Source organism: Oreochromis aureus, linkage group 2, assembly GCF_013358895.1.
Source record: "Oreochromis aureus strain Israel breed Guangdong linkage group 2, ZZ_aureus, whole genome shotgun sequence".
Lineage (NCBI taxonomy): Eukaryota > Metazoa > Chordata > Actinopteri > Cichliformes > Cichlidae > Oreochromis > Oreochromis aureus.
This window is the reverse complement of record NC_052943.1, coordinates 33,734,722-33,749,426: the sequence shown is the minus strand read 5'-3', so window position 1 is coordinate 33,749,426 and position 14,705 is coordinate 33,734,722. Positions and strand designations below refer to the sequence as shown.

At 40.2% G+C, this 14,705-nt stretch overlaps 1 protein-coding gene across 1 annotated transcript; it reads left to right on the top strand.

The window, feature by feature from the left end:
* The first annotated feature begins 388 nt into the window (after positions 1-388).
* LOC116315795 lies at positions 389-11,881 on the top strand. The gene is made up of 7 exons (XM_031734204.2): positions 389-610; positions 1,388-1,563; positions 1,912-2,022; positions 3,454-3,521; positions 3,681-3,785; positions 7,922-8,026; positions 10,837-11,881. Exons 1-7 carry the CDS (start codon positions 491-493, stop codon positions 10,893-10,895), a joined length of 744 nt encoding a protein of 247 aa, XP_031590064.1. The 5' UTR covers positions 389-490; the 3' UTR covers positions 10,896-11,881.
* The last annotated feature ends 2,824 nt before the right edge of the window (positions 11,882-14,705 follow it).

Sequence of the window (14,705 nt, the reverse complement as noted above, 5' to 3'; positions counted from 1 at the left end):
AGCTGTGATTCAAATGCCAAAATAATTCTATAGACCTATGAACTTTGTACACACCAAAGCTGTTTTTTGCCTTCCGTTCACTATGAACGGGCGTGTATTTCGGGTTTATGCATGCCCAAATGTTTAAAAGAATGTGAAGTATGAGCACAGGCTAACTCACTTTCAGCAGCTATGTTGTTACACTGTGTAAAAACAGCTGTAGTAGGGAAACCAGGGAAGACTTAGTTATGCTCTGCAGTTTGTTGCAGGTCAATACATGTTGGCAAAACAACATGCAGACATTACTCAAACAGCTGATAAGTGACATGTTTGCTTATGTGCCTCCACAATGTTTGCACAATTCAGCTTTCCAGAATTCTTCAATCCAATGGAGTTTGTAGCTGCTGTACAGAGCAAAGTACAGCACAACATAGTAGGTTTTGTAATAGCGTGCCTCTAAATGCCAGGTATTTCAGATGTCAGGGAAAACAGCAGTTGACAGCTATCCGCCATGCCTGCAACACACCGGGCTTTTGCTCTCATCTCTCTGCTGTCCTTCAGCGCAGCAGCACCAACAGTAGACGACTGCAATCAGCTGACCCAGCCTCTGCAAGCTAACGAGCTTCACCAGGTACAGGTCTCTTCACCTCTAACCTCAGCTGTCTTTCTCCCTGACAATATGACAAATAGGCCCAGAGTTGTTTTGTCAGTTACAGAGTTATTCTAACTTTGGCTCTTCACACCTTCCCAATGGATTTAGGTTGAAGAAAAATATCAATTACAGCCTGTTTTAAGAAATACCTTCTTTTCATGGGCTCAAATGTGGTGGGATGATTGATTCAAACCATGTTTTGTGAACACTGGCATTTGAATATGGAAGCTTTGGCTCTAAACAAAATAATGTAGTCAAAGGAACGGTCGCAAAAAACTGAGCTATCAGACTGTGTGGGATGTTTCAGGAAGTGGACCCAAACCCAGATGTTGGGCACAGACTAACAATCAGCAGTTATAGTGACAAGATATTGCTGCAGACAATGATGCCTCTGCACACGGTACATGTGTCAGTGCGATAACACGATTGGTCCCCATGTGCCCAGATGTGGCTAATGATTCGAAGTTTAACCAGATTAACCTAATTTGACAGGCAGCATTTTATTCATGATGATATTGTAGTGTTGTATACATTTGAGACCCAAAAAGTGAGACAATGTAGAAAAGTGGCTGTTATTTCACAACAGCTAATGCAATATCTTTTCCTCTTTTTAATTATTTAATTTCATTAAAAGCAGCTTTTGTTTGCAGTTTCATAAGAAAACAGTTGCAGTGACATACAGAGGTAAAATACCAAAAATTGTATCCATATTCAAACCTTTCTGAACCTAACTGTAAGTTCTTTCACCCTGAACAGATCCTGGGTAGGTGGATCTTTATTCAGGGGCTTGCCAGTAACGGTAGCTTGGGAGACAGTTTGAGGTTTGTGGAAAGTACGTGGATGGTGCTGAATACAACATCAGACAGTCGGACCCTGCAGGCAGAGATAGCTGGCCGAGTGGTTCAACAGCTGGACGAGTCTGTTCAGCCACAGTAAGTATTTTTAAGTATTTTTCCCCATTTTTGACTATTCTCTAATCTGGAGGGGGAGCCAGTAAATATTCAGACAGCAGTGGTGATCCTGGCAAAAGCAAATGGCCATAGGTCAAAAACTGGTTGAGGCAGACAACTCGATGATGACACTGTTTCAACGGAAACATGAGACACTGGAGAAGAAAATCCAAACCTACATGGGCTTCTTTTAAAAAAGTGATATATCTCCTATATCTATGCCAATACCAATACATTTAACTTACCTATATTTTTAATTTACAGAGACTACAAAGACTAAAATTACATGTTTTTTGCATATTGAGCTAATTCTTTATATTTTGACATTAGAGTTCCAAAGATGGAGGACGCCTCCATCCCGACCAATTCCCAGGGACCTGAGCTTTCTTCAAACCCTAGCTCCCACCCTGTCAGCAGTTCCACACCCCATCTGGTCATGAAGTAAGCCATACTTCTAAAATTGATAAGAGAGAATTAAACCCTACATTCATCACTTACTAGTCAAAGAGAACAACAACCACTTTTTATTTATGTACTCTAGTGTGGGATCTCAGGCCAAAGTCTGCTGCACACAGGCAACCACACTCAAAGGAACTGCAATGTTGCCTTTGTCGTTCATCTACATACGTCTGTTCCTTTGTGAATCGCTAACATCTGTTCAGAACTGAATTCCCAGAGTTTTTCATCAATGTCACATTTCTGGAGGGATTTTTTTTAGGGTGTTCTGAGGCAGGTAGGTGATATGTGTCATACACATAGTTGAGTTGTTGTTGTTTGTGCATAGCTTCATCATAGCTACCATAGCCACCACAAGTCAGGAGAAAATTGAGGTAAGACAGCTGTTCTCTTAGTAGACGCAGGTAGCTGAACAGTAGATTGTTTAATTAAAAACCCACTGTGTGCACAGAGGCAAAACTATAAAAACTGTGTCTATTCTTCACCTGTTTCTCAACTCTCACTCAGAGATCTGCATTTACACTGTTTTATTCTGGCTAGTTACTTGCTACCTCGTGCTGTGTCAACAGGTCTGCTGGTTTTTTAACCTCAAATTTCACATCCTCATTTTATGTTTGACAGAGTTTTAGTAGACAAAGCTGAAAGGCTTGGACATGAATTGAGCTGCGGTTTGGGGAAGGCCTCGAAGGGGACTGGCGACGGCTCCCGGGCCTGGCAGATCCCCATGTACTAAATAGAAGAGAAGAAGTTAAAGAATTGAAAAGGCAAGGGAGGGCGTGGCACGTAAACGAGAATGAACAGCTTGTAGAACTGGGGGAACATATTTAGATAAGAACTGGAAGGAGCATGTTTGGAGGTGTGGTCCCACCCCTGAAATTCCAATACTTCCAATTTGCTATACTGTTGGTAGAAAGCTGGTTGATATTGAAATGAACTGATTGCAACTTTATATATAAACTAGTCTACTGTTGTTGCATTAAGCAATTTTTGTATATTCTTCAAAAATTTCATTTAATCAGAAAGTGAAACTCTTGAGATTAACAGTATCTGTAGTAAGAGCAGTGGCAGAAGAAACCAGAACTCCCAGTGAACACCCACACAAGCAAACCCTACACAGAGAGGTCTACTCTGGGGGTAACCCAGGAACAGCAACAGCAATGGTGGTCATTACTGAGCCACCATGCAGCCCTCATTTGTGTTGATTAAAAAATGCCACAGATTACTCTGTTTAGAACTCAGTCTTCTAATATTAAAGTCAAATCGGGTTTGAAAGTGTCGGTCAAGGATGCATTCAGATGGGAAAAACTTCATCGGGCCAGGTGTGCAAGTCAGTATTCCTTTTGGTGTCTCATTATCAATCCAGATGAAATTTTAATGTTGCCATTTTCCACTTCTTCTGCTTGATCATTGTTTTAGGGAGGATCGCTGCCTCAGGAATGTTCAGAACATGTCCCTAGTTGATGGCAAAGACTTAGAGTTCTACAGTAAGTTGCTTCAGTGAATAACATACAGTATGTACACGTGTAATCAGATCAGTTACATCTGTCACTCAGGTCTGTGGGGTTTGTCACAGTACAATTTGCATGCTCAGTTTATCAGAATTGTTATCCTCCCATCATGAATGCTTGTGTTTTGTTGCACAGTGAAAATTGCCAGTTCCTATCACAGGTTCCTGCAGACCTGCCCTGACTGTCTGCTCATGCATACCTACTATAAAGTAGCCAGTCACCAAATGTTCTACTTGTTTGGTAAGTATGAGCAGTGATGGAGCATTTACTAAAAGAACTGACAAGTAAAACAGTAAAATATTTACTTGATGGACTATTAATTGTATATTTTAACTGTAATTAACGAGTGAACAGCATTTCACTGTTGTAGTCATCTGACAATTCTTTGACTATTTTAAAGGGTGGAAGGGTGGACTACTTTGGCATTCAACTCATCATTCCTTTTAGTATCTCGCTGTCATACTTGTGAAGAAGTAAGAAAAGAATATAAAAATCCCCAAACCAATGAGAAATTAGTTGTAGAGCCCAGTATGGATTTTCACAAATGGATTTTTCTACAACAAGGTAATCATTTTAATATTCATCAAATAGAATATAATTGTTTTCCATCTAAATTGTAGCCATGTTTGACTACAAAGTAGCTTGAATTCTGGACTGGACTGGGACAAAAAGTTATCCCGCGCGTTTTGACTAGAGAACCACAAAGCCATAAAACCTTTGAATGAAAACAAACGCTGTTGTGACAGTGATGTACAGTGTCTTGTTGGTATATATGTATGATTTCTATACATTTTACATCAGATGATGTAAAAAACAACAAAACAACCATCACTTTGGTTGCTTTGAGAATAATAGATTGCTGAATATACATTAGAGCTAAAGAGACTGTATTTTAGGGTGGCTTGCAAAATTATAATATGGAGCTTGCTAGTGTGTAAGAATACAAACAGAAAAGGCCTGGAATGTGAACAATGAACTGGGAAGAATTAACCCCCACCCCCAGGAAAGAAGCAAGAGTTACTGCAAGAGTTACTGAGGGTGAGGGGCAGACAAATAACAAAAGGGCACTACCTTAAAAGGAGTTGGGGGTCAGGGTGTCAGCACCCCTGGCTGCTGTACCAGTGTTTTTCCATTGTGGGGGTGTTTACTATAGAGATTGACAGACCACGTGACTTTCAACCGTTGCTTTGTGGGTACCCGTGGCAACAAAATCAAAACACTGCATCAAGCGCTAGTATTTCCAGCACCGGTAATCATTAATTCTGTGGTTTTAATCCCTACTTGCATTTTACTTGCCCCAAAAACAGTTATGTACAAAACAACAGAGAACACGGCAGGTCCATACAAAGGCAAAAAAAAAAAGGACGAGGAAAAACTCAAAGGAGTAAAAGGGTGAGACCAGGGGTGGGCAATCTCAGTCCTCAGGGCCGGTGTCCCTGCAGGTTTTAGATCTCGCCTTGGGTCAACACACCTGAATCACATGATTAGTTCGTTACCAGGCCTCTGGAGAACTTCAGGACATGTTGAGGAGCTAATTTAGCCATTTAAATCAGCTGTGTTGGTTCGAGGACACATCTAAAACCTGCAGGGACACCGGCCCTCGTGGACTGAGATTGCCCACCCCTGGGTCAGACCCATACGAGCATACAGAGTGGAGTAAGGACGTTAGCGTGCTGCCCAACTTTTATCACGGACATATTTATTATTATATGGTCCTAAGTGTGAGTGCATACACTCACAAGATGTTTATTAACTTCAGATCCCTGCAACAAGCCCAGGTCCAGTTTACTTTGGTGATTTGGACGATTCCATTTCACAGCTGTTGTTACATTTTTTTCCTTTATCTCCTGTACAGGCCAACGCATCTATTTGTCGTTTCAGGTTGTAGTATTACACAACATTTTCAGATCTAAAAGAAATAAAATGAGTGTTTCGTAATTCATTCAATTTATTGTCTTTATTTTTAACTGGCATTATTGTTTCATTCTATTATAGAATCTTACAAGAAAGAGGCAAAATTGTATTCCATTATGCTTTATTAGCTGCTTTAGTGAAAAACAAATCAACAATGCAAAAAAAAAAACCATTGCAAAACAACATACTGGAAAACAGTTATTCATCACTTGATTGCATCAATACAACCCTTGGGCACATATATGCAGACTTTTCGTGGCTGTTTTGATATCGCTCTCTCTCTTAACCGATCAAATCTCGCTGTAGTAGCAGCTTTAAACTCAGTCTGACCCAGGGTGATAGAGGTGCCCAGTCTGCATCCCATTCCAGCATTTTGTAGGCTGGTTTTCCTACAAAACACAACAAACATTAGCCCGCAAAGCCACAGTGAACAAAGCAACATAGCGCAACAAATTCAATTCAAATCAATATAAGACTTATTTGTAACCTACATCAACAATTATGTTATGATAAATTACGTAATAACTACAACAGAAGACGTACCTTTGTGGAAATGCTTGGAGCAGACTAACATGTGAGCTGGAGTGTTCTGGGACGTTATATTTGGTCTTCGAATGGCTGCAATCCAGGTCATCCGTCGGCTCTTTGTTACTTCAGAAACATGGCTTGAACAATTTCTCTTCCACGATGTAATCTGATAAAAGCCGATCTCTTTACCCGTCGGCTTCCCATGGCTGTCATGCGACTGGCTATTGCAGTTAATAATACAACACCTTCTTGCCATTTTTTGTGTTTCTTTTTATCGCTGTGTGACTGTTTTCATGTGAAAGCCTGCGTGCGCTTGTACCGCTTGCCACTCGTTTCCAGAATCCTTTGCGGTTTTACCCATGAATGACGTCACATTTTCAATCTCTATAGGAGGAGGATACCAGAGACTAAAACTGTAGCTGTTGTGTTGAATTCTTGAGATCAGCCTTTAGAATAGGACTGCTAACAAAAGGATTGTGTGAAACTTGGAAACATCTCTGCGTGATCTCTACCAAGACAAAAGGATCAGAGAGAGCGGCGTTGTCTCCCACAGAATGAGAATAAGAAATGTACTTCTTTGTGCCCCCCTTTCCCTGTTAATGCCCTACCTGCCCCCCTGGCAAAACTTTGCTAGACCCGCCCCTGCACAGTTACCAGCTGTCAGCTACATAGAAAAAGGATCCTGGTGTTATTTGTCTCTCAGAAACAGTTCATAACTTCCCTTCAACTCATTCATGTCACCTAAAAGGTAAACCTGTTTCTCCATCACCTGTTCAGCTCTGATGATTCAGTAAGGACATCTCCTGATTTCATCTGCATGTTTCCCTCCAGCAAACATCAGCTGATACTAGACAGTAATATTAAATCAATTAAATAAATTATTTAATAAATAAATTAAATAAACAACTTATCAAGCTTAAACGTGCTGCTGTTTATCCGCTGGTTTCCTCTTTCTGGCGCAAAGTGGGCGATAAACAAACAAGAGAGACGGGACTTGCGACAGAAAAGCCAATCAGCTGATCATTGATCAGTTTTTGAAGTAGCAGTAATTGAAGTAGCAGCAGGAGAGGAAGAGGAGAGAGTGAGAGAAGAAGAAGCTGTGCAGCGGAAGACACAGATTAACTCCAGCTTTGTGTCTTTTTTTCATTCTAGCTGAAGTACTGGTCCTCTTCACCTCAATAGCATTTTCTTCTGTTTGTCTGTGATAAGACTGCTTTCAGAGCCGTTGCCCAAGCAAGGGGGAGGGTGTATCCGACCTCCTCGGCTGTAAATTGTCCAGCCCAGAGTCGATCATGACCAACTGGCCAATCGACCACCTTTCATTGTTTATACCGTTACAAAAACCCATAAAAACTAAAAATGACCATACCCCTTTGTGCCCAATACTCAGTCACAGTACTTCAAAAACACAATTACATTCCATTTCTTTTAAAAGTTTCCTGTGTCATTTTTTTTTAATTTAGCAAAATTCAATTCACTTTTATTTATATAGCACCAAATTGCAACAATAGTTGTCTCAACGCACTTAAAAGAGTGTGAGAAAAGGACAAACAAAAGGGTTTTTTACACCTGGCCGTGCAGACTGCCCTCCATGTGCTATACAAACTGAGTACTGGCAAATACATTTACCTAACATGTCTTGCTTCTGTTTGTTGTTATTTCATAAAATTGTTATACAACACATCTATGTTAATTGTAGCAGGTTTATATTGTAACAGAAATTGTAACATTTAAGTAACCAGGAGGCTAACTGAAGCTGTCAAATAAGTGCAACATAGAGTAAACTCTTTTAAGTAGTGGAGGTAGTGCTTCAAGGAGGCAGCTGCCCGATCACACAAAACAAACAAAATACACTTTAGGAGTCAACCATCCTCGAACACTAGTGTGAACACAATACATTCTAATGGTGCTTTTCCTGCTGTTGTTCTCTGCAGGGAGGAACAAGACCGTGACAGCTTCTGATTTAGAGACCTTCAGAAAACAAGGTGAATGCCTCAGGTTTCCCACGACACCAAAGTTTAACTACGACCCTAACAATGGTAAGCACCACGTGTCGTCTACATTGAAACAGAATATGAAATGAATCTGCTACATAACTTAAATGCAGTAGATCGCCCAGTGAGTAAGTTACCACACACTGAAAATGGTTATTCCTGAGCTTGTTTGGAAGGTGAGGTGCTGGAAGATGGGGGCCTAATCATTTTTTGGCTGAAAGAAATCATTTCATACATCATGGACAATTTCTCAGTTTGTGATGTAATCTGTCTTCTTGGGTAGGCAGGTGAAGTGTGAGGAAGTAAAACTTAACATAAGGAGGTCTACAATGAAAAAGCCCAATACAATATAAGCTTTGTTAGATTATTCGGTAGCTGTAACTCAGGAAGTACAGCATGTCATCTAATAAGTGGAAGGTTTTTTTTTGGTTCAGACCCTGGTTGCTCTAATCAGTATGCAATGTATCCTTGGTGAAGAAACTAAATGCTCTCCAATACATGAGGGATGCATCCAGTGATGGATATTGTATAAAGGGATATTGTACAAAGTGCTTAAGTAGAGATTATATATAAGAATCTGTCCATGCATTAGGATAATAAATAAAATAATTCTAAACATTTATTGTTGATTTATTGTGATGGGCAGCAGATTCCAGATTCCTCTAGCAGTCCAAAGACATGCTGTCAGTGGGGTTAGTTTAATTGCTGATTCTATATTCCCCATAGGTCTAAATGGTTGTCTTTCTCTAAGCGTTAGCCCTGCGCCAGGCTAGTGATGTGTCCAGGGTCTACCCCACCTCTTGTCCTGTGACAGCTGGAATAGGCTCCCTGTGACCCTGATAAGGATAAGCGGAAGAGAATTGATGGATGATTTATTGTGTTGCAGCTGAAAATAACATGCTAGCCAGTTAGCACATAGGCTTAAGGTTCAATGGGGTAGTTTAGCTCAGGCAGTAGAGCAGGTTATCTACTAATTACAAGGATGGTGGCTTGAGCCATGCCTGCTCCAGTCTGCATCCTTGGACAAGATGCTAACTCTCTGATGGATCCGTTGGTGTTATAAAGTAATTATACAGAAAAAACAGAAAGAAAGCGAATGAGACAAGTTCTATAAAGTGCTTTGAGCGCTCAGGTATAGTAGAAAAGTGCTATATAAAAAACCAGGTACATGATAATAATGTACACTTTTATTGATCCCCGTGGGGAAATTCTTCTCTGCATTTAACCCATTCACTCAGTGAAGCAGTGGGCAGCCACCAGTGCGGCGCCCAGGGAGCAGTGTGTGGGGATGGTGTCTTGCTCAGGGCTACCTCAAGGTAGCCGTTCAGGGGATTCGAACCCCTGACTTTCCGATCATGGCGCAACTGCTTTACCTACTGAGCTATCCCCTGCCCCCATGCCAGCCTGTTGTGGTGGTCTCGACGGAGCAACCAGCCAGAGAGACCAACTCCACCACCTTTAATTGTAGCTAATGACAATAGTCTGCACTCCAACAACTCCAACCAGAGTTGGAGTTCACGGGCAGCAAGAAAGACTTACCAAATAAATTGCTTGCACATGAAAAACATAACATCCCAATTATTTGATCGTTCCCTTGAAATGTGCACACAAACGCATGTTGATCTTTATACCGAACTCCACTGCAAACAGAATGCAAATCTGATAGTTACAGTACATTATAGTGAGTCACTGTGACATCCAGTCGGCCCTCTGGTAAGTCACACATCTTGGGAATCATGTTGAAGGACAGGCAGTGAAAAACACAGTGAATGGAGCTGAAGCTCTCCTGGTAGCAGAATTAATGGCCAACTAGCGAAGATTTGTTTTACTCCCACATTTCTTTATGCACTTCAGCTTTCTCACACACCACTCTGGACCCTGCTTGTCCCCAATCCAAGCCAATATTGCTAATATATGCTGTAGCAGTATCTGGTAATAGAAGATGAAAGTTAAAGAAAAAACATATATAAACGCTTCAGGACACCTACACCAGGAGATGCCAGACTAGAACAGCGCAGATACTGAAGGATCCGTCCCATCCTGGCAACAAACTGTTACAACTTCTGCAATCTGGCAGAAGGTTCCACATCATCCGGGCAAGGACAGAGAGACTCAAGAGGAGCTTCTATCCCCAAGCCATCCGGGCCCTAAACCAAACCCCCCCACACACACACCCGCCCTCTCACATCATCTATAATTGACTGAGACAGGACTCTCTTCCAGACTCTTTAAACCCATTGGCACAATGTACGTTTCAAATTCTTTAATTTTAAATATGTTTATATTGTCTGTTCTGTAAAATAGTCAGATTGTCTATTCCTATTTAATTCACTTTATGTACAGAATTCACTTGCTTGCTGCATACATGCTACTACTGCACATTCACCTAATGTATATATTATATATATAATGTCCTTCCTCTACCCCCCATTTTTGCACAAGTCAAGGAGCGTGTCAGGTTACATTTCACTGTGTGTTATACTTGTATAAGTATGCATGTGACAAATAAAGAACCTTGAACCTTGAACATGAAGTAAGACAGACTACAACAAACTTATCTTTGCACATTTCGCAATGTTAATGACTCCAAAGTTCATCTCATCACAAGAATCTGTGCCGTTGTAGTTAAAGTAAGACAGGATGAGAAACAATAGAATTTACAGCTACTGCCAGCTATTGTGTAAGAACATGGCCCCTTGGAGAGAAAGGTAATCTACATATTTAGCATTTAATGGAGGGTAAAGGACACTTGGAGGTGGGGAGGACCTAAGGATTTGCATTTGATGTCACTTCTCCAGAACGATCAGTTTATCTTACTATTCCTGTTTGTCTGTGAATCTTTCTTCCCTTTACAGAACTGTGTCCTGTGGAGGAAAAGAAGTCAGAATCCACACCTCAACAAAACCTCCACTAACAGAGTTCTTAATAACACTGCCACTGCTATCGTCAAACTTACGCTGTTGATTGGTTTTTACTCATGATTTAATTGAGAGAAATTTGAGAAGTTTGAATGTCCAAACTGTTAAGTGCTTTTCTAAAAAATTTTGGTTCAGGTTTTGACCCGCCTACTAGACTCTATGTGATTCCTGATAGCTTAGCCAACATGAATGGGACAGGAAATTTATGTTTACTTCAGTGTCATATCCATCCATCCACCCATCCGAAGCTTAGATGGTCAGCTTGATATCTAAAAAACTGAGTTAATTATAAACAAGTGTTTATCTTGGTAGATTTTATGCACAGATTAAAGTTTTTTTTTAAAAAGGCATTTAATGCTATTTTAACCCAAATTTACACCATTAGTCAACTGCATAAACCACTTTCATAAGGGAGGAATGGTTTGCACACTTGATCAATGCTCACCCATTGGCTGGGAGCCAGAGAGGGATCTGCCTGAGAAATTGATCAAGTGATTGTATGACTAGCTACAGTTATATAGCAGTAACCTGACAATCAAGCTGAAAGCATATGCTGCTTTACTGTCCATTTAGACTGTAATGGGTTATTTTGTTATACATCACAAAATAACCATGACGTAAACTGTCTTCACTAATACCTGAAACCAGAAAATCAAATAATAAACTCCAAATAAATGATAAAATCTGAAAAGTGTTTCTGACATCAGTGGTCATGGAAGCCAAAGGCAAGACAACTGGCCGTTTCTTTGGAACGACAGCAGTTGCACCACATTGGTCATTACAAATACTTCAAATTTATACATGATTTTTTCCTGATATTCTAACCATGTGTTTGGTCAAAATATTTTGAGACAAGAATCTGTCAGAACTTTTGTAATTATATTTCTCTCTTATTGTGTTTTGTTTCACCAGTGCATGTGTGATTTTTTTCCCCCTGTGCATTTCCAAACCGATGGTTAAAGTGGCCGGTATTGTCAACTAACTCTTCTGGCTCTCTTGCTTCTTTCGTGTTTGGCATTTTTTACCATTATTTTTTAAAAATATCAAGAGCTAATAGAAATCAGATGAGTAAACAGCAGAGAGCAATCAGGATCATCTGTTTATCAAGACACTGGATCATCCTCCAAATTAAGGCCGTTACTGGTGCCGACTGCAGCCCCATCGTATTCAAAGGCCTCGTCTCTTTGAACGCCACAGAACTGACCGTTTGGACTTTGCAAGAGAGAAAGAAAGTTTTATTCTCTGATGAGAAAAAATGTAACCTTGATGGTCCTGATGGTTTCCAATGTTACTGGCATGACAAGTAGATATTTTCTATGCTCCACAGTGGAGGGGGCACCATAATGGTCTGGGGTGCTTTTTCCTTCAGTGGAACAATAAAGTTAAAGGAGGTGCAGGGGCGTCAAACAGCTGCTGGCTATGTCCAGATGTTGCAGAGAGCATCCGTTATGACTGAGGGCCCTCGTCTGCGTGGTAACGACTGGATGTTTTTTTTAACAGGACAACGCTACACAGTGTTGGGAAGGTTACTTTTAAAATGTACTCCACTACAGATCACAGAATACATGGCCCAAAATATATTTTATAACGTATTCCGTTAGTTACTCAATGAGAGTAACGTATTCTAAATACTTTGGATTACTTAATATATTGTCATGCTTTTTACAACTACTTTTTTCTTAAATAAATCTACTACATCATGTGTATTTTTTATGTCATGTGTAATTTTCATTGCAAAGAGTAATCGCAGTTAAATTAAGAGGGGATAGAGCTGTGATGTCATCAAGTACACTGCCGTTCCAATTGTAGAACGATCGTGCTGCGTTCTCGGGAAGTCTGGACTCCCGTGTGAACTTAGGAAGTCCAGAGGAGTGAGAATATCCTGTGGTATGAGGTCCAGTTAATAGCATTCTCCTGTTCTAACTGCTTCAGACATCTATCACCCTCTTCCTGTAAGCCAGGGGTCCCCAATCCCAGTCCGCGAGGGCCGGTGTCCTGCAGGGTTTAGATCTCACCCTGGGTCAACACACGTGAATCAAATGATTAGTTCATTACCAGGCCTCTGGAGAACTTCAAGACATGTTGAGGAGGTAATTTAGCCATTTAAATCAGCTGTGATGGATCAAGGACACATCTAAAACCTGCAGGGACACCGGCCCTTGTGGACTGGGATTGGGGACCCCTGCTGTAAGCACTTCCTGGGTCTCGTTTCAGGGCCTCATAAATATTTTTGTCGTTGAGCAGTGACAAAATTTTCTCATCATAGTCTGTATGTTTTAGCAAAACTGTGCACCTAGCCTTGTCCGCCGGAAGGATGAGAATGCTGTTGCCATTACCAAGCGATGTAATGAAAACCTTTTTTTTTCTTGATTTAATGAATTTAAAAATGAAAGCAAACTAGTGACAAAGATACTTGGACAGGTTGTCATATTATAGAACTATAGAAAATAGAGATGCAGGCTACCCAGGTGAACACTGTGGCCGAATATAGTACTGAAGCAATAGGAATGTAATATCTAAAAGCTCTGTGCTCATCTGAGCCTTACGGCTAACTGAATTAAATGTACAGTCGAGGCATGCAGTATGCTCACAACTTTTATGTATTCAGTATGTGGGTCGGAGTGAATGTGGACAGACAAAAAAATACTACTACTGAGTTTACTTTTGTCTGTACGTCATATTTACGATTAAAACAAATGTAATCAAATTAGATATTGATATTTTCATATGGGAATTGATCCTGCAACATGAAATGCTGATATTGGAAGTATTGATATTTCAGGACCGCTCCTCACATCACTACCTCTCAGTCAGTGAGTGAGACGGTGGACAGCGGTGAGGAGGAGAGTGCAAGTATATTGCAAAAACACATAAATATGACTGACAACTGTAAACGAAGCAGCATCTGGCTGCAGTTTAAAAAAGCAGCAGGTACTCACGAAGAGGAGAAACCGAATCAGCTGAGGCATTTGATTTTTCTGAATGTAGAACTGCACTGAGGACAGACTGTCTGGCTGCTGAGTTTGGTTCTGTTTCTGTTCTGTGGATTTGTTTGCAGATTTGTTTTTCTGTTGAACTGAAATTAAAAGTTTGTTTAAAATACTAAACAAAAGTAAGAATGTCTGCTTTTGTAACAGAACAAATAAACAAAATTAGGCAATTATAAGGCTTCTCATAAAAACACTAAATGCAAAAGGGTTTATCAACACACAAAGTATTCATATTAGCCTAGTAAAGCTAAAATATGAGGCTACAGATGATAATAAATTAGGAGCCAAAAGAGCCGGATCTCTGAAAAGAGCTAAACTTCCCATCAGTAGTCAGTAAGCCGCAACAACCACATGTCACGTTCGCCACTGACAGAAAATGGGAGTAAACATGTTTTTAAAACTTTAAGAACTTATTTCTTAAATCCAGCTCCCCACACGGTGTTACATCTATGTCAGTTATGTGTAGCATTGCATGTCCCCTTTAACCCTAAGGAGATCCTTAAATATCCTAATGACAAAAACTGGCAGCTTCCCAAAAAGTGCTATAAAAATGTTATATATTAATATTGTTTTCCACTTTAAATGAGTCAGTTTTTTTAAAACTACTTCTGCCTAAGACATTCATATCAAGTATAATTATATTTTGGGGGTTTTGACCCTTTGAAGCTGCACATAGCTTCTGTTTACATAGCTGCACTGTTTTTTAACCGAAAACCCCCCAAATAACTAAAATATTTTCCATAAAATACATTTCAAGAAATATTTCATTGCTATTATAATTAGGCCTTTAGATTGGCACCAACATTGATTTTGATT